General features: G+C 40.9%; 1 protein-coding gene across 4 annotated transcripts in view; it reads left to right on the top strand.

The window, feature by feature from the left end:
- The window catches only part of HIVEP1 (HIVEP zinc finger 1), a 197,764-nt gene that overhangs the window by 897 nt on the left and 175,965 nt on the right, over positions 1–20,902 (top strand). For 2 of the 4 annotated variants that reach the window (XM_066268383.1, XM_066268380.1), the window contains exons 1-2: positions 2,622–2,883; positions 5,856–5,998. In XM_066268383.1, coding sequence (XP_066124480.1) covers positions 5,959–5,998 — 40 coding nt within the window. In that variant the 5' untranslated portion in view covers positions 2,622–2,883; positions 5,856–5,958. Of the gene's footprint in view, positions 1–2,264; positions 2,355–2,621; positions 2,884–5,855; positions 5,999–20,902 lie in introns of those variants that run through there. The other 2 variants (XM_066268382.1, XM_066268381.1) reach the window with 2 other exon arrangements.

Here is a 20,902-nt window from a genome sequence, read left to right as displayed (position 1 = left end):
AGAAGTTAGAATTGGAGGGAGAATTAGAAAATAAATTGCACTTATAAATTAATTCACAAATAGAAAAGAGGCAACTGTTCGGTATAGTATGTAATTTAAAAAAGTTTAATATGATTTACTGCTCAAAAAAGTTAAATTGTGAGTAGTCTTTAACAAATTGAAATGACAAAATTGCATTCACAGCAATGCCAAATCCCTTTATAAACACTGTTCACAATACATATTATGTTACCTTCAACAACTATTGGATTAAAATTATACTGTTAGCAATTTTGAGTTAATAAGTGACACAAAGTAGAATTAAGAGTTACCTTAATCTTGATCTTCTGACAGATTAGGTATCATTTCACATGTAAATAGATGTTGTTTTTTTTTAATTTAAATACCCAGTTGGGAAGGTATATTACATGCCGTTTGTGATTGTGATCCATTAGATGTCATTTCATTTTATAAGAGATGATTATATCATATCGAAAAGAAAAAACTGCGTTATTTCACTGCAAGTTTGGAAATATGTTAGGCTAAACATTTCAAATTTAGGCAAGTTGTTGGATGTTATTTCCTCTTAAGACCAAAGTTAGTTTTTAATAGGTATATTCCCCACTCCCTTTACATGCCATTATTTTGGAAAAGTTCGCCATTATTGAGTATTTCATTTTTAATTATTTCCATTCTTGTGCGTTAAGCTTGTCTCAGCACAAATGAGCTATAGGTAGGATTTCCTCAGGGGAATTTTAATGGTGAACCCTAGCAGGAAAGACCTAGCCATCTTTATGGAAGCCTCAGGGAACAAAGCAATTCAAGTTTGCACAGATGGTCAGCATAGTGGGTGTACGGTCGTTTAGCATTTTTATTCCATAAAAGGGGAAAGCAGTTTGGTTTGACCTGAAAAAATCTTTCTGCATCAACATTTTTGTTTTACCTTATTCCTTCCAAATTCAGTGTGGCCCCTAAATCAGTCCCCCTTGCCTGCTTCTTCAGGTGCACATGTAGAAATTCTGAGCCCCGAACTTTAAACGTTTTTTAGGTAAATTTCCGAAAACCTTCTTCGTTACCCAGGTCCAGCCCCTCTGATTTCTTTTCCATAGATTTCCACTCCTTGCTTCCTCTATTGCTTTCTAGCGGCGGGGGTCATACTCTGGTTTATGGTAATTACTCCCTCTTCCCCCTTTCTCTTCTCTGTTGCGTCCCTGGAGCAAGCACAGCGGTTGCTCAGCGCCGCATTCCGCTTTCTTGACCTAAAACACCACTCCCCTTCTTGCCCCAGTCTGTCAGGCGGACAGTCAAGGGTTAACAGCGCTCAACGCTTGGGCTCTGGGAACCACCAGCGCGGGCTTTGGAGCAGGCTATATAATAACCTGGGCTTTCCTCAATCTTTTAATAGAACATCCGCCACCAAAAAGTGGTTTCAGTTCAGGGTTAATAATATGTCCCCTTCCAACCTCCAAATCAACAAGCCGTCCCCCCTCCCTTTTCTTTTAAAGTTGTTTTTCCAAGTTAATTAGTTTCAAGTTTCACAATGACTTTCCCCTTCCCTCAACGCATTGCTGAGGAACCCCCCTTGGGGTGCCCCCTTTCCCTTCCCCACCCCCACTCGGCCCCAGGCAGGAGGGGCGGGGCTGGGAGACCCCATGACGTCACCGAGCCGGCCCACATCCTGCTTCAGAAAGTGAAGAGAAGGTAAAGGGAAACTACCGCTCAGCCCGTCCCCGCCCCTCTTCTCGAACCAACCGGCCCCAACTGCGTGAACGGACTAAGCCTTTCCTGAGCCGCGTGACTCGCCAGGCCCGCCCCACCGCCCCCGCCGGGCGCCAGTCCTTAGCCGGCGCGACCCCGGACTCCCGCCCTTCTAGTCCCTAAACCAGCCCCTCCCCCATCGGGTCGCGCCGCTGCCTCCTTCCGACCCCCTTTTCTTCCCCGTGGCGGCCCGGCGGGGCGGAGCCGCGGGCGGACGACTAAGTATACGCGTTCTCGGGCCCGCCCCGCCGGGGAGACCCGGGGTTCCGGGCTCCACGCGATCCCGGAGCGGGGCACCCACCCTCATCCTGTCCGAGGGGTGGGCTGGCGGCCGCTCCCGTCCAGCTGGGCCTCCGCGCCCGAGTTGACCTCCGCCCTTCTTCAGCACAGCTCTGGCCTCAGTCCTTACCTGGGACTCCCCTATCCCCTCCCCGTCCTCCTATCGCAGCCCGGGCCTCCCCGCTCCCGCCTTCGGGGATCCCCTGCCGCCCCGCCCACCCGCAGGAAAGCCTCGGACCTTCGCCCCCCGCACCCCCCCTCCCCCGCGCGCGGCGCCCGGCCCGCGCTCCTGTTGCCCCTAAAGACGCTAAACGTGCCCTACTTTGTCCCAGAGAGAGGTAAAGCCTGCACCCGCCCTCTTCGGCCCGGCTCCCGTGGTCCCAGGGCCCCCCCCGCCCCGTCCCGCCTCGTCGCGTTGGGCACCCCGGGCCTCGCCGCCCGGCCCCCGGACACAGCTCCCCGTGCGGTCCTGCAGCGGCCGGGAACGTCGGCAAGCGCGACCGTCTCCCCCGCCCAGCGCCTGTGGCCCCCGCCCGCGCGCTCCGCACTGCCCCCCGCCCCCCGGCCGGCTCCCTTGTTTAATATTTCAGCGCTGGGTGGTGTGAGTGCCAGTCGCCGGCCTTTAGTGTGGCTGCTGCTGGGGCGGCGGCGGCGGCCGTGGGGAGGAGGAACGGAGCCGGGTCGGGAGCAGCCGCAGGAGGAGGTTTTGTTTGTGTTTGGGGTTGTCAAGTGAGGGAGGGATCCCTGGCGCTGCCACCGCCACCGACGCGCAGGGGTCGCGGAAATTCCGGGCTTCGGCCGCCGCCATCAGCGCAGTTCTAGGGCCGGCTGCGGAGGCAGCCGGTCTGCCGGGCGTCCTGGCAGCAGGTTCGGCGCGGGCTCCGCGGAGGGGCGGCAGCGGGGAGGGTGGGTGCGGTGGGGTGGGCAGAACCACATTCCCCTCCGCGGGCGGGGGGCGTACGGGCGCGCTTGTGTGTTTGCGTGTGTGTGCAACCGCCGACCTTGCAGAGGGGATGGCTGCATGTGGGAGACGCTTGCTACTTCTGGGCGCCCTCGCCGCGCGCGAGCGGCCCAAGCTGTGGTCCCGCGAGCTGAGCAGGTACGGAGGGACCCAGCCTCCCCGCCCGCCTTCTAGCCGCAATCGTATTTTGCAAGAGGGTGGGGGGTGAGGGAGACCAGGCCGCGGCTTCCAACCTCCCGGCTTTGTGGCTTTCTTTCCCTTTCGTTCTTTGCTCTAAGCCCCTGTTTACTCCCAGCCACCTGGGTAGTTCTTTCCGGGTTGGGAGTACGCGCCTGCAGCAGTGGGGACGAGGGCGGTGGGTTTAGGCGCGGGTCGGATCTGCCTGCCTTCGGGGTCTGGCTGGGGAGGGAGTTGCTGCTGGAGGGGAGGAGGCGCTGGTGGAGCTGGCTGCAAGGAGGAGTCTCGGCTGCCGTGCTCGCCTCATCTCGTTGTCCTCCTGCTCTCCTCATCCACTCTGGTCTGTTTTCTGAGCTGGCACCTCCACCTCCCTCCCCTTCCTGGCATGCGAAGTGCTTTGTTCAGTATAGCGTTGCAGAGGGGTTTTCCCAGGCTCCGCCCTCCACATTCATTCATGTTTTTTCTCCTTGCAACTATCTTTACGCTTTTTGGTCGTGTCATGTTTTTGCTCCATGTGGTATTTATTTCTTTCCTGTAAAGGAATGATTTGTCACTCGTCCTGGTTGCTACAGTGCTCTTGTAGTCTTTGAAAATACCCACTCACCGTCTCCCACAATGATTTAAAGATGGGATGGACGGCTAGGGCCAGCGGGTAGGCAATGAATGGGGTATCAGTAAGCTGTAACTGACTGGGAATTTGCATATTTTACATTTTGTGTACCTCATCTTATGGCAATCACGTGACTATAACGATTGGAGTTCACGCTTTAAGAACTTCCAAATATCATCATCATTTAAAAGGTTTAACAAGGAACATATTTAAGCATACAGTATATTTGGCCCTAATGCCTCTAAATTTTCTATTGAATCAGAAGCTTTATGAATCGGATGGTGGATGTCATAAATGCAGGGAATTGAGGAACCATATCTTTTATAGGTCATTTAGCACACTCCTAGATGAGGTAGATAATAGTATTGGACCATCATATTTCATATTCTTCCCCACACATTTAAAGAACTATACAAATTTTTTTGACAGTGGCCACATTTAGCCATATCAGGGATAACATACTGAGGTTAATTGTAGCATTCCTTTTATTTGTTCTGTTACAGTGAAACCATAAATTTATATACCCATATCCTGGGATACTAGTTATATAGTCTTTCCCATTTAGGCTTTCTTAAGGAGAATATTTGCGGTTTTTTGTGTCAGGCAGTGGCACATTGTTTAGTCCTTACACCCTATGAGGTGGATTATTATTTATTCTCTAGTTTTACAGTTGGGAAATCCGATCTTTGGACAGGTTAAGTATCTTAAACAAGGCTACACAGTAAGCAGTAAAGCCTGGCTTTGAACCTAGTCTGATTTGACACCAAAATATAGCCATGACTTATGCTACACATCTTCTTTAATAAAACCCCAACAGTAGGTATTATCTCCGCTGAGAAAATACTCACCCAGAGTTACTGAGTCAAATGGTGTCACTTTCCTTAGTTGCTGGCCATGCACACATTAGTTAACCACATCTCAGCTCAATTTTCTTGTCTCTAAAATGGATAAACATTAGCTACCTGATCAATTACTAGCATTAAATTAGGTGATGTGTAGGAAACACATAGGCACACAGTAGGTGCTCAGTAAGAACTCTCTTGTTCTACAGTACAGGATCTAACAAGTTTGAAACAAAGCATTCCTATTCTATTTATGTGTCTTTGTTTAGTGATAAAAAATTTTTTTGTGTAATAATCATAATAATGAACTTTGCTTATCAGTTGTATTGTATTGCAGGAAGTTGAAACTAAAATTTTAGCTCAATGATTCTTGACCTTGTGGAAGAGGAGGCCAAGGTAGCTGATTTGGGGAGAGAGATGATTAGGTTTTGGATTATTACTGTCTTGGCATATTGTGTTTCAGATCATTGTTTTTAAAATGTCTGAGTCAGGATAGACTAGGTTATGCTGTAATAACAAATGACTCCCAAACCTCAGTGACATAAAACAACAAAGGTCTCTCTTCTTATTTATGCTGCATGATCATGTTGGGTTAGTGGGAGTTCAGCTCTGTGATGTCAGGCACACTGCCTAGAATAGTAGCTGTCCTATGGCAGAGGGAAAGGTGCTCTGCAGGCTCTTGTCTCTATAACTAAATGCTCTAGCCTGGAAATAATGCATGTCTCTTCCACTCACAGGTCATTAGCCAGAACTAAATACAGGGAAGCAGAAAGTACAGCCCTACCACGAGCTGAGAAGGGAGAACTGGAATAACGGGGAGCATTATTAGCAACCACATATATTAACTGAATTAACTCAGTAAAACAAGATGAGTGAGACCTGGTCCCTGTGCTCAAAGAGTTTATGAATGAGTAGACATATACTAAATATAGCATATCCCTTTTATAGTCCGACGCTATACTGTACTTATACCTGATAACATTACTTGAAAACACAAGTTAGTGAATTTTTTCCCTCTTTTTTGATAAAGGTACAGTGAGTGTTTTATTCTGTTTTCTTAATGAAAAAGCCTAGATATTGACAAAATGGTGTGTCCTGTCTTTAACTAAAAGTTAGTAAATAATCTTTTGCAGCATTTTCCGGCTTGTTTATGTTTTGTTGAGTTTAGGTTAGTGCTGTCTTAAGCCGTTACTTTTGAAGTGTATTTTTTCTTTGATGGTAGTAAAATGTGATTTTTTTTCTTTTTCAGTATATGGATTAATTGATGGACATTAAGTTTATGGAGCTACCTTTTTATGACCTGCTCTTCCTACAGTTTCTAAGCAGAAAAAGGGGTCCCTGAATCCAAGAAGATGCCTCGAACTAAACAGATTCATCCCAGAAACCTAAGAGGTAACACTTTGCATTAAAGAGAGGTTGGGTTGACAGTAAATCTTATAATAAGGTATCTGTTTGGTGACAGAAATGGCAGCTAATTAGATGCTGACCTTGTTCCGTGGTAGGCTCCAGGAGTGCTCGTTCCATTTTTCTCATTCACTTCCACTTGCCCTGCACAATTCTTGTCTCTTAGAAGATGTTTTGTAAATATTTGTTGAACAAATGAATTGAATTTAACAAACTTAGTGTCTTCCCAACCATTAGATCAGTGGTTCTCAAAGTGTGCGCCAGGGTGCACTGGTGCACCCTAGAAGATTTCCAGGTGTGCCGTATGATAATCCAGAGAAATATGTGCCTGTTGGGGACCAAAAAATCAGCAGGGTTTTTGGAGTTTAGATTTTTGGGGGACAGAGGTGTGGAGAATTGGCTGCAAGCTGACAGTCTGCCCAACCCCCTACCTCACTTGCCTGATTAGGTTGCAAAAGGCTGTTAAGCTGTGGTGCTGGATTGTTTACACTACCCCCCATGTTCCCTGGAAAGACTGGAGGCAAGTTTCTTCTATCCTTTGGTGTAAAGTTAAGATATGTATGGTGGGGGTTTTCTGCACTCAACACAATTAAGAGTGAAAAGAGAAGAATTCTTCAATATATTGACAAGGAAATGAGAGTTTGCCTTTGAAATATATGCCCAAACATTGAAGAAATCAGCTAGGACACATCAGGCTCATGTTTCTCATAAATACAAGAATGAAAAAACTTAACACATTCACGCCAGGACCTGCCAAATTTACTAAATCTTACTAAGAATATATCTATATATATAAAAAAAGATAACTTTATTGTCGTAGTTTTATTTTTAATTCGTCTTTTTTTTACAAATTTTAAAAAGCATAACTCAAAAAATGTAACATAAACATGTTTTTTAATGTCAGAATAAATTTAATTTGTCGTATTCATTTAATTACCATAAAAGCACACTTGGGCTTTATATTTTTTTCTTTAATATTTGACTTAATTATTATAACATATTTCTCAGAAATCTATATATAGTGTGCCTATAATTATTTGTAGGATTTTAAGTGCACCCTGACTTCAAAAAGTTTGAGAACCATTGCATTAGATGGTGGTATTAAAGCCTGAGATTTACTCTGTTGTAACAGGGGCCATATTTGGATTGAGGAATTTGAAGTAAATGACTGGATATTGTTTGCCAACTGAATGACTATAGATTTTTTTTCACTCCTCCCCTATATTTCTTTTCTTTTCCCTCCCTCCCTCCCTCCCTCCCTCCCTCCCTCCCTCCCTCCCTCCCTCCCTCCCTCCCTCCTTCCTTCCTTCCTTTCTTTCTTTTTTCTTTTATTCAGTGAGAGGAGAGGAGACAGAGAGACAGACTCCCACATGTGCAGGAGTGGGATCCATCTGGCAAGCCCACTAGGGGGTGATGCCCTGCCCATCTGGGGCATTGCTTCATTGCTCAGCAACTGAGCTCTTTATAGCACCTGAGACAGAGGCCATGGAGCCATCCTCAGTGCCCAGGGCCACCTTGATCCAATAAAGCCTTGGCTGCAGGAGGAGAAGAGAGAGAGGGAAAGAGAGAGAGAGGCGAGAGGGGGAGGGGTAGAGAAGTAGATGGGCACGTTTCGGTGCCCTGACTGATGATCGAAGCCAGGACATCTACATACCAGATTGACTTTCTACTATTGAGCAAACCGGCCAGGGCCCCGTATATCTTTGGAGATTTATTTTCATACTACTCTTTACATTAGAGTAACAAGAAGTGAAGACAATTGTAGTTGACACTATCTCAGACCATTATTTTCAGATCTCAAAATTAAACTGATGTATTTTTCACAAGGAAGCAACTGGTCAAAAATATGCATATAATACACATTATGTGCAGACATAGAAAAGAGTGTTTCCCCTTAACTGTGAAGAGATATTTTAATATTAGAAAAGTAAGCTTACTTTTAAAAAGATTTGTATTGCTCAAAGGTATTTTATCAACAGGGAATTGCAATTATCTTTTATATTTAACTTTAGTAGATAAGAGTTTAGCAGTGTTAAGCAATGAACTATTAAAACAAGTAATTCTAAGCTGAGTAAAGTCTGTTATATAAAATACTTTTACAGGAAAAAATTCTTGAGCACATGCAAGGTAAAAAAATGACTTAAAATCAAGTTAATTGACAGTGTTCCTTGGTGAAATAAATTTGGTCAGTGATCATAAGGTAATACAAATGTGGTCAATTTTGTGGCCTGCTTGAATCTGGAAACAGTGCTGTGTCCTGCCTAAAAGAGTATTAGAACTCTCTTCTGGCACTGGTAGCTGCCCTGGGCCAAGTTCAAATTGATGATTATAGTACCAGTGTATAATGAGGTGAGGATTTATACAGGGAACATCAAGTGTTGTATGTTGGATTTTGATTTTTCAGAGTCATAGAAAATGTTGAAAATTGACCAGGTATTTATTTGCTTGTCTCCCTTGCTAGAATCTTAGCCCCAGAAAGTAGGGGTTTTCTCTCATTTTAATAGTAAGCAGAACCTCTACCCACCTGTGCCAGCTGCAGTGGTCGTTTGGAGGCCTGGGGCCAGCTTTTATAATTCACCTACCTAGGGAGGGTGCCTTGATCCAGTGAGGGCAGCCTAGGGCCAGTGGATGCTCAGACCCAGCACAGTCCCTGGCAGCTAACGAACCCAGATACTTGTTGAAGAAACGAACATATGATTGATCTGAAAGTATGTATTATTCATTAGGTCACAAGTATTAAATGTTTTTCATTTTTAAAATACATACACTTGACCCTTGAACAATCCATATTTGGATAATCCAGGTCCACTTCTTTGTGAAGGATTTCTTTCAGTAAATAAATACACCATATTATTTTCTCTTCCTTATGATTTTCTTTACATTTTCTTTTCTGTACCTTACTTCATTGTAAGAATACAGTATGTAGTACTTAAAACATACAAAATGTGTTAATCTACTGTTTATGGTATTGGTAGGGCTTCGATCAACAGGAGGCTATTAGTGGTTAATTTGGGAGGCGGTCAGAAGTTATTTGTGGATTTTTATCTGCAAAGGGTAGGTCAGTGCCCCAGCCCCCTGCTTTGTTCAAGGGTCAGCTGTACTTTATAATTTAGATAATATGACTATCCAGAGAAACATATATATTTAAACTGTAGATTCATTTCCTTTCTGTATCAAGTAAATGAACAACCCAACAGATATTTGTGAAACACTTTCATGTGCCACTGTTTTAGATGGTAGGGAAAAAAATGGTAATTGGACCTGGACCCAGAGAAAAGTAAGGAATCAAGGAGGGGAGATAGGTAACCTTATAACTGTACTATTGCGGTGAGGGAGTAACAGGTAGGGAACAGAGATAGGGGATCACATATTGTCCTGGTTGTGGAGGGGCAGTTTGGAATGGGGCAGAATGGAAATTTAGGCAAGAAAAAGTATCATTTGAACTGGGTTCTTGAGGCTGAGAAATTGTCCGAGAATCTGACAATACAGAGTGAGTACATTTCATCTGGGGGTAGAAGTCATGAAGTAATTGGGAAATCCAAGCTCTTTTAAGTTATTCTGCATTACTAGTGCATAAGAAGTTTTCTTCCTGGGGAAAAGATGGAGGGAGAAAGTTAGGAGATTGGAGTGGGAGAATTAGGAGACACGGGATAGTGAAAGTCTATCAAATCTGAGTCTAAATTTAGTTTGTATGCAGTTAAAAGTTTTAATAAACTTGCTGTTTTCTGAAATAAAATGTTTTTAATGTTTTCTAGGAGAACTTAAAATAAATTGGATTCTGGCTTATTAGAGTTTAGAAAGTTGCTTGATTAAGGCAGTTATGAACTTTCAGCCACTAAAGAGATCAAAGTAGATTAGCACAAGACAACCTACTAAAGCCATGTTGGGAGACCTGCAGCCTCACCAGGCCCAGGGGTGGGGTCACCTTGACTGAGCAGTAGGGGAGGAATTCATGGAAGAAGTGGTATCTGAGCCAGGTACTTACTTAGCTCACTCAGCAGAGAAGAGTGATGGAAAGTTGTTTCTGTTGGAAAAACCGAGTAAGCAAAGGCAAGAAAGTGCTAAGGTGTGGCACTTGAAAAATTTCTGCTTTTCTACTAAAAATATATTTGAAGACTTGCTCCCCTTGGTACAGTTTGGTAGTTAAAGCAAGGGAAACATTAACTATTAAAATGAACTTTAGCATTTATTTTGTATCTCACTGTGACAATTTGAATGTCATATTTTGCTTTACTTGTGATCCACTGCTTTGGCTTACAGGAGACCTAGCTCATAAAGTTAGCTCTGAAATGGGGAGAGGGGAAGCCAGAAGACCAACAAGAGAGTCAGTCACAGCCCTGCTTGCAGTGGCGAGCTCCCTGCTCATACAATGTGTGCTGTCTCTCCTGTGTGTGCTGTCTCTCTGGGTCTTCATCGACACACAGCCTCTTGTTAGGCCTCCTTGGAAAATAGTCTGTGAAGTATTTGTTTTGTGTTTGGTAATTAGGTCAATAATAGAAGATTTATATTTTTAAAAAATATTTATTATGCTTCAGTGGTAGTTTTAATTCTTAAAATATATTTTTTGTTTGATTTATTCTTGGTTTATTAGTTGGGCTTGGTATAGCCTTATAGATATGCAAAACTACCAATAAACATAATTAATTTTCTGGAATATGAATTTTACTTCAGGGAGAATATATATACATGTGGGTATATATTAAAGTGTTCACATATTAAAGTGTTATGCAAGTAAAGGATACAATATATGGATCTATCATGGAGGCGTATAGAAAATTTGCATGGAGGCCCTGGCCAGTTGGCTCAGTGATAGAGCGTCGGCCTGGTGTGTGGAAGTCCAAGGTTCAATTCCCGGTCAGAGCACACAGGAGAAGTGTCCATCTGCTTCTCCACCCTTCCCCCTCTCCTTCCTCTCTCTCTCTCTTCCCTCCCACAGCCAAGACTCCATTGGAGCAAAGTTGGCCCTAGGCGCTGAGGACAGCTCCATGGCCTCCACCTCAGGTGCTAGAATGGCTCTGGCCGAATCGGAGCAACAACCTGATGGGCAGAGTATCACCCCCTAGTGGGCATGCCAGGTGGATCCTGGTGAGGTGCATGCGGGAGCTGTCTGACTTCGGAAAAATACAAGAAAAAAAAATTGCATGGAATTAAAATTTAGCACACCTAGACTATGCTCCTATAAGGAGATAGAGTTTATAGTTCTCTGTTGTTAGAGGTTGTTTAGCGGGAAAGTTTGAAAAGAATTGGTGTATCAAGGGCAGGACATGAATTTTGGAGCATCAGAAATGAGACAGAGTTAGACTTGATGGGTGATCTATTCAGTTTGTTGAATTCTATAGTCTCTTCACCTTTGGCCATGTAAACCAGGTAGAACCTTTGTCTTTGGTGTCTGTTTGCATGACACAGGTGGGTAGAGTTTAACACTGACATACCATTTGTGAGGTTGAATACGAATTTCAGGAGCGCATAAGAGAAGCACGTGGTGTTCAGAAGAAAGACATTGTATGCTGTCCTAGGTCTCCAAGGCCAGAGACCCCCGATGTGTGGATGTGATGAACTTGACAGCAGGACAAATGCCATCTTCCTAGCAGTCATTTCTTACTGATCACTCATCTTACCACCTTCCAAGCCTTTGCTTGCATGGAGGAGCTGGGGACTTACAGAGGCTCCATGTCAGACCCCTTAAGATAAAACGCTGTTTTTGTGCTATGTCTAAAAGCTTTGGGAAAAAAGAAAGTAGGTGTTACCTATTTTAGTTTAGTTGATTTTGAGTATAGGGTTTCAAAGACTCGTCTATATTAAGATTGGAAATCAGTGTGGAAAATACTAAGTGTTAACCTTTTGAAAAACATTTTAATAATTTGGTGTAGTTTTTCATTTTTATTGGTTGAGTGCATTTAGCTCAGAACACTCTGTGGAAAAAAAGAGAGCTTATTTTCTCTTTATTATAATGTGAGACATGTGAGCAGTAGTAGCACTTAGGAGGTCATGATCTGAGCACAGCCAAGTCACACATGGGTCTATGGATGCCCATTGCCTTACAAGGTGAAGTCCAAAGTTCTGAGTTTGGTGAGGACAAACTTTCCGCAGTTTAGTCTCATATCTTTAGTCTGTCTGATAAAAAAATCTTTGCCACTTCAGGAGTTTAGCATGAAAATCTAGCTTTTTTGGGCTCGCTCATCTTTCTAGAAAGCCTCTCTTCCCCCTTTTCATTTCTGCTCTGTTTTTTAATTTGTGTAGGAGTTGTTCTCTGCCAAAGATTTCACTTCTTTGAGTTTCTCCCTCCTTTCCTATTCTCTTATCCCCTTTTAATTCCTACCCCCAACATACAGCGGGCCTCACTACTTGTGTCTACAGGTAGCATACTCTCCTTTTGATATTGCATAATAATTATTCTTCTACAGATCTGTTATCTTTTTTTTTTAATTTCTCTTTTCCAAATGAGAGGAGGGGGGATAGAGAGACAGACTCCTACATGCACCTTGACCTGGATCCACCTGGCAGTCCAGACTCTTCCCATCTGAGGCCATGTTTGCAACCAAGCTATTTTTAGTGCCTAGGCTGAAGCTCCATGGAACTCAGCGCTTGGGGTAGATGTTCTCCAACCAATCAATCCAGCCATGGTTGCAGGAGGGGAAGAGAGAGAAAGATAAAGAAGGGAGAAGAGTGGAGAAGCAGGTGGTCACTTCTCCTGTGTGCCCTGGCTGGGAATCGAACCCAGAACACTCACATGTGGGGCTGGTGCTGTACTGCTGAGCCAGCTTGCCAGGGCAGGTCTATCATTTTAACACATTGTTGACCGGCAATTTTGTGCAGTAGTTATCTCATGTCACTGACTATTTTTTTGTAATTGAGTATGAAAGTGAAAGAATCTAAATAAACTTCAGTATACTTTATTTATACATAATGAATTTAAATGAAGCTTTGTACATATCTGCTACAAATTATATTTTATACATATTATATATTTTAGTAGTTTTTTTTTTGGTGTGGTATACTGTATAGCAATCACCTACATGTAATGGTACACAACATGTTTTGCAAATATATCTTGGTTTCTCTGTGCTTTCCTTTTGAAACACACACTTCACACGTTCTAATTGGATTGAACACGATGAAGAAAGATTTTACAATATCCTTGATATGTATGTTCAAACTGCGAGTGGTTAGAAGATAGTCCAAGTTTAGATGTCTCAACACTGATTATTTTTGTTTACTGTACCTTCAATTTTGCGGTCCACGTGAGAACGTAGAACGGTGTGCTGTCTTTCGAACTTCGACCCTCAAGGCGAAGATTCACAAATACAGTAAAATTGAAATAGCTAATGCAAGTGCAAACATGAGTTAACTAGTGAGTGGTAAACAATGTGTTAATCTGGATATAAATTATATGTTTAAAGATACTGTTTTAGTCGTCTGTCTGTGCTCAACAAAACAATATTTGTTAGCTGTTTAGTAAACTAGAGGGATAAAGATGATTTGTCTGTATGAAATGTGTTTACATTTTGGAACCTTGAGTAGCAAATGCTTCTTCAAATAATTGGTAGCATGTGATTGAGAAACCTGTTACAATGCAAAATTTTAATTGCCTAAATAGATTAACTACAGTAAGTCCTCACTCAGCTTCCTCAGTGGGTTCTGCAACATTAAGCAAAACTGCATACAGCTGTATAATGAAACTGATTTTTATCATAAGCTGATATAAATAAGAGTTTGTATTGTAATGAAAGGATTTTGAACAAAAGAACATTATTCAAAGATATGCTGTAATTATTAACTTTATTTTACGTAAGATTTCGCTATTAGATTCCTAGAGTTGATCTCTTCAGTACCATATAATGGTAAGAATTTGGTTTCAGGCTATTAGAAACTAGCTGTGTGGCCTTAGGCAAACTGGATTGTTGATTTCCTCGGTTTCTTGTTTGTAAACTAGAAATAATGTGTGAAGATTAGGTGACATAGCAAGTGTAAGCATTTGGCACAAAGCCTGACACACCTATTAACACTTTCTATAAAAAACTGGTTTATGTTAAACTCTTGGGTGGCATATGCTTTGCAAACAAAAATTGCGAGGATTGCCTGTATAAAATGTTTACCTGCATTTTGATGCTGCATAAAGTGCTCAGCATTGATTACTGATCTGTCTGTCTCTTGTTACTCGAGGATTGGCATTTGGAAGACGTCAGTGCAGAAAATAATTTGGGAAACAAAATTCTTACCCACTGTGCTGACTTCTCCATTTGTCCGTCTGAACTCATTCAAACCTTGCTTCATTTTTTGACACTGAAGTAAGTTAAACATAGTATTCTGCCTGCATCTAGTTGTCAGGAAAGTGATTGTGAGATCTTTTTTATTATCATTGAACTAATTTTAAAAAATATTGACATCACAATTGTGGGGTTGAAATGAAGTGCTCTGATCATCACTGTTATTTAGGTTCTGAGATGGTACATTTTCTCCACCCCCTGCTCCCCTCCTGTGAGTAGACCAGTGGTCCCCAACCCCCAGGCCATGGACCAGGTACCAGTCCGCAGAGAAAGAATAAATAACTTACATTATTTCCATTTTATTTATATTTAAGTCTGAATGATGTTTTACTTTTAAAAAATGTCCAGATTCCCTCTGTTACATCTGTCTGAGACTCACTTTTGACGCTTGTCTCGGTCACGTGATACATTTATCCGTCCCACCCTAAAGGCCAGTCTGTGAAAATATTTTCTGACATTAAACCGGTTGCTGGCCCAAAAAAGGTTGGGGACCACTGATGTAGACCATGGAAACCAAGGAGTTTTCAGGATTAATCTGATCAATGGAAATATTCTTATTTGCTATCAGTGTGTGGCCCACTCTGGTTATTGTTTTATAAAACCACAATAAATGGAGTCTTCTGTTTTCTTACTATATGGGGGATTTTCCTGTTGAGTTTATGAGTAGAAGAGGTTTAACTTTGATGATTTGCAGATAGAATTTCAGCTGTTTATGCTTTGCTTTTCACATAGGAATGTTAGCTCAGCAGTTCTGTGTTGACAGCCTTGAGATTTGAGAAGTCAGAAATGTTGTAGAGAGAAGAACCCACCCCATGGCTTGTTAAAAAAAAATGTATATGACTAGCTAGAAAGGAAATAAGTAATCACTTAAAAAACGGTTTTGATGATATAGGTGAAAAAGCAATTTGAAGTTATTAGGAGCTATCATGTAAGTAGCTAATATTATTCAGTTTGACTAGGATAAAAATAGGAGAAAAAATTTAATATAGTAGCAAGTCTAGTTTTTTTCCCAGATAATTATTTTTCAGTTTATGTTGAGAGATTATTAATGCTCTTTGAATGCTTATTAACCAAATGCTTTTTTCTTTTTAAAAGCAAATATAAAATGTAATGATGTGATTAATCAGAGCAGCAATTTCATTTTAGAACTTCTTTGCACCAAGTATGTTCTGATGGGGTATAATTCTGTATTACCGTGGAGTAAAAAAAGCATAACAGGCATAAAGTCTTCTATCATATATATACATTTTTAAGTTCCATATTTAGAATGCAATATAATTTGAACAAGTCTGGGTTAAAGTTGATGCTTGGGTTATCTGAAGAAACATTTTATGAGTAAATTAAGTGCCTTTTTTCATTCACATGTTTACTCTTTTAAAACATTTTAACAGTATTCTTTTGCATATTAATGTGCCAATTACAGATGATGCTCAGGTCTTATAAAACAGTTGTTTTTACTGTTAGTCATTATTCTTACTCACTGTAGCACAGAAGCTTATAACCAAACAGGCTCCTTTCTTTTCAATACTCAAGTCAGTCTTTCAGAAGGAAGGTCTTGATCATTAGGCTTAATATATGGTGCAGCATTATATTAATATTGATTTTTTTTAACTTTAAAATGAAGAGTTTTTTTCAGAAGGTGCTTAGGAATTTTCTATGGTGAATTTTGTTCTAGACAACATTCTAAGGCTGTGTTGCCATGCCAATTTATTTAAAAATTATATAGTGATAACAAAGCAGTTGGCTGCAATGTAATTAGAATAGCAGTCCTTAAGTGTGAAACTGCTTTATTGATACAAGGCTTAATTTTTAAGGTACTGAGGGGTCTAGATACACATAATATTTCTGGATTCCTCTATGATTAGAGTATGAATTTACTGAAATATATGTATTTTGCATTTGAAGCATGCTTACCGTATTTCCCCATGTATAAGACGCTCCCATGCACTTTAATTTTGGGGCCCAAAATTTGAAAAAAAATGTATTATATAAAGTTATTGAACTTAAGTCTTATTCATCATAAAATTCATACAACTCCTCATTACTGTCAAAACTCCCATCCATTAGCTTGTCCTCATCTGTGTCTGATGACGAATCACTGTCTTCAGATATTGCCTCATCCTCAGTTCCATCTATGGCATTTGAAATGCCACACTTCTACAATCACTGTATAAGACACACCCAGTTTTTAGACCCCAAATTTTTTGAAAAAAGGTGCATCTTATACATGGGGAAATACGGTATATGTGCTTATCTTCCAACTCTTTCAAATTGGCCAGTGAAGAAAAAGACGAGATCATATAACTGCTTAATATACTGCTCACAAAAATTAGGGGATATTTTATTGCTTTATATTCATTTTGAAATATCCTCTAATTTTTGTGTGCCGTATATAGTTATAGTATCCAAATAGAAATAGAGTAAACATAAAATTGGGTCAGTGTTTGATAGTTTAAATAAAAATGAACTGAACTGATACACAGGTAGTTAAACCATACCAGTGTACCAGAGAGTTTTCTCTTATGGTGCTAGTTTCTTATAAGCCTCTCCAAGAGAATTATCCAGGATCTATAGCTGGGAAAGACAGACCTTTGAGGTCAGTTAGTTCATCGTTCTCATTATTTTACAGATGAGAAAGTTGGCCAGAGATATTTAGGTGAATTGACTTTGAGCAGCTTATTTGTATCTTGTTTGAGATGGTATTTCTAGAACGGTCTTTAGAATTTTTTTTAAAAATCATATTGCTTTCCTTAGTTATGGTTTGTTGTGGGCTGGTGACATGAAGAAGGTTGTATTTATAGTGATGAAAAGAGCTAAGCAGGTCACAGATGTATTAGGCAGATTCAGAGTGCTTTTTGCATGTTTGCTCTTTTAATTCTAAAAACCATGTGAGGTAGGAACTATTATTGATACATTTTTATAGACATGGGAATGAAGCATGGGGAGGTTGCTAGTTGCTCAAGGTCCCACAGGTAGGTATCTCCAGTGCCTTTTCTTTTACTTTTTCTTTTTTTTTTTTTGTATTTTTCTGAAGTGAGAAGCAAGGAGGCAGAGACAGACTCCAGCATGCACCTGACTGGGATCCACCCAGCACGCCCACTAGGGGGCGATGCTCTGCCTATCTGGGGCGTTGCTCAGTTGCAACCGGAGCCATTCTAGCACCTGACACGAGGCCATGGAGCCACCCTCACCGCCCAGGCCAACTTAGCTCCATGGAGCCTTGGCTGTGGGAGGGGAAGAGAGAGAAAGAGAAAGGAGAGGAGGAAGGGTAGAGAAGCAGATGGGCACTTCTCCTGTGTTCCCTGGTCAGGAATCGAACTCAGGGCTACCACACAGTGGGGCCAACGCTCTACCTCTGAACCAACAGGCTAGGGCCTCCAGTGCCTTTGCTTTTAACTATTGATATTAAGCTTATTCTTGTTAGTGTTGCTAGAAGAAGGAACTTTTCTGATTCAGAAGATGCTGGAAATGCTTTCCATCCCAGTTACAAAATAAAGCTTCTCAAATATAGCACATATGAGCTTCTATTACTCAGGCGGTCAGAATTTGAAGGAATCCCCTACGCCTGTGTCCTTAATTGTTGGAACTCAATTTCAGAGTTGTGTATGTATACATTACTCTAAGTTAGATTTGCTATCCCAATCAGTTGAGGGAATATCCAGACTTTTCAAGGGAGAAAAAATAGTTGTTCCATTGTGTTTGCTTACATGGTTTGTTTAGTAATGCGTAGCTGAAAGTAGAGATGTCTTGTTTGAAATAGAGCATTGCAGTATTTAAATGGGAACCTCAGCATAACATTTGACACTTTGGAGCTAAACACTTAGAAACTGTTTCTGAGGAAACTAATATGCAAACATTAAAATGCTAAATAAAATATAGAAGAAAAAGTCTTATAATTTTTCTTAAGCAGTGAGTACAGTAGAATATATAAAAAGTTTACTATTTAGGATATATGTGGACTCTTCCAGATTTCCGATGTAGATAAAGGGCAAATACAGAACCCACTTTTAAGGGATAAGCATTGGGATATTTCTTTTTTTAAGATTTTGTTTATTGACTTTAGAAGAAGGAGAGATACAGAGTGACAGAAAGACGGTGGGGGAGGAACAGGAAGCATCAGCTCATAGTAGTTGCTTCTCATGTGTGCCTTGACCAGGCAAGCACGGGATTTCGTACTGGTGAACTGAGCATTCCAGGTCAACGCTCTCCACACACTGCGCCACCACAGGTCAGGGAGGGTTAGGAGATTTTATTAGTCTTCCATTATAACTTTGTAAACAGTGAACATGCTAGTGTACTATGCTTAGAAATAAAACCTCATACCTGCCTCCTAAGCGCTTTTAATATGTCTCCAAACACATAAGGGCAATATAAAGCAACAAATATGTAATTTCATATTAATATGGTACATGCAGTATGTAATTCTCAAAGGGAAAATGGAGCAAAAAATATCTGGGTAGGAGAAAAGCAGCCAGAAAATACTTGGAGGTATTGTTTTCTTAGTGAAAGCCTGCATGGGGCCAAGTTTTGAGATGGGTTTTTAAAGAAAGATTGGATAGATTAGCAGAGAAAATAAGTTGTTCTGAGACTTTGGCAGAAAAAACGTGTGTGTGTGGGGGGTGATATAGAAGTGGTTGTTGGTCTCATTTGTTTAATTAGAGTGGATTTCTCTATTACCTTGAAACTTTAAGGAGGAAGAGGAAAGAAAACCTTATATTTGATATGTGTAGCAGGCTTTATTTATGACAGCTATAAAATTACCAAGTTGAATGCTTTTATACTAAGTTGAATATTTACAGGAGAAATATCAGAGGCTAGCAACTACTTTATAATACTTTGAAATTAAAAAACAACCTCACAGAGGATTTTTACACTAGTGAAACTACTCTATGTGATATAATGGGGGGTAGATATCATTACACATTTGTCCAAACCTATAGAATGTACAAGACCAAGAGTGAGCCTTAATGTGAACTATCGATTTGGGATGATACGATGTATGTTCATAAGTTGTAATAAGTATACCACTCTGGTGGCAGATATTGATTGTGGGGGAGGCCATGCATGTGTAAGGGGGAGGGTATGTATGAGAAATCTGTGAACATTCCTCTGAATTGTTCTGTGAGCCTAAAATGGCCCCCCAAAATAAAGTATATTAAAAAAACACTTCTTTCAGAAATAGGATGGTAGATTGAATAAGACAATCTCTTCTCTTTTTATTTTAGAAAATCATCTTAATGTATATAAACAAAGCAGCAAAGGGGAACTATATGACCTTGAGCAAATAACTTGAATTGAGTTTCTTATAGAGAACAGGGCATGGGAGCAGGCAGGGGTTGGGGGAAGGGTTGTGTTGATTTGTATTTCCTTTTTAGCTTTAAATAGCTATTATTCTAGGGTAAGGCCAGCACACTGCAGTTTGCTAGTTGAATTCAGTCTTCCAAGTCTTCAGCTTTGTAAGAACAGTTTTATTGGAGTGCAGCCACACCCATTCATTTATATTTTGTCTGTGACTGCTTTCTTGCTATGTGCTATAGAGGCCGAGTTGCAAGTGACCTGAAAAGCCTAGAATATTCACTTTCTTGAGAGTTTGCTGGCCTCTGTCTAGGAAATAGAGGCAAATCGTCATATTTATTTAGAAATGACTTTAAGTTTGGGAATAAATAAGTATGTTCTATAGAGGACACTGTAGGGATGAATTATAGGGGAACTAGAACTACTGCTTTATTTCTCTTTGCCAGTATGTGAGGTGTCTGCCGCTTTCCAAGCACAACAAGGGAATTGACGTTCTGTTTGGGGAGGAAGTCCCTTTGCTTGTGGTTCTATGGTGAAGAGAGAGCCATAGAGGCTGAATTGGTCTCACCAGAAAAATTCTCTTGTTCTTGATGTTCTGATGCCAAGATGTGGGTGCCCACCCACATCTAGATCATCAGGGAGCCTGCTTTTGTGTTAGATACAATACTGTCCTTTTTCTTAGTGTATTATCCTTCTTTAGCCACCTCTATATATAACTCACAGTGGCAGAAAAATATTATACTCAGTGATTTATAGTGCTGTACCTCAAACATCTTGTGAAGGATTGCTCTTCAGAAAAATGGAACCATGTTTGAGAGGAGTGCCTTCTGTAGAATGCTCCCTTCAAAGCAGTCCTGCCATCGGGAGTGGTGTGCAGAGAACGAGACCCTGAGAAATGGACGGGTCATCCGAGTGATAGTAGTTTTAGTACATTAGGCATTATAATTTGTATATAGTTTTTTGAGAACATGATTAAATTTCTGGTACATCTGAATTCTTAATAGTCTCTACAGTACTTTAATGTCCAAGAAATATTTTATTGATAGTGGTTTTGGGGTAGTGTGATGAGAGTGAGTAGAAAATAATGATATTTTTATGTTGGTTTATTTTCCTTAAGCTTAAATAATATGTTAAGAATAGGCTTGATTGATGTCATGATAACTATTTGAGTATTTTGAGAAATGCTTTTGAAAGCAAGGTTAATTCTCGACAGATATATTGGAACATTAGCTTTTTTATTTTGATACATGCCAGTGTTAGCATGGGTCAAAATAGTATGAAAATCAGTAATGTTAGCATGTTTCCTTTCTCAGTGAAAGGAAGAGCCTGT

Source organism: Saccopteryx bilineata, chromosome 3 (assembly GCF_036850765.1).
Source record: "Saccopteryx bilineata isolate mSacBil1 chromosome 3, mSacBil1_pri_phased_curated, whole genome shotgun sequence".
NCBI lineage: Eukaryota > Metazoa > Chordata > Mammalia > Chiroptera > Emballonuridae > Saccopteryx > Saccopteryx bilineata.
This window is presented reverse-complemented; position numbering and strand designations above follow the sequence as displayed.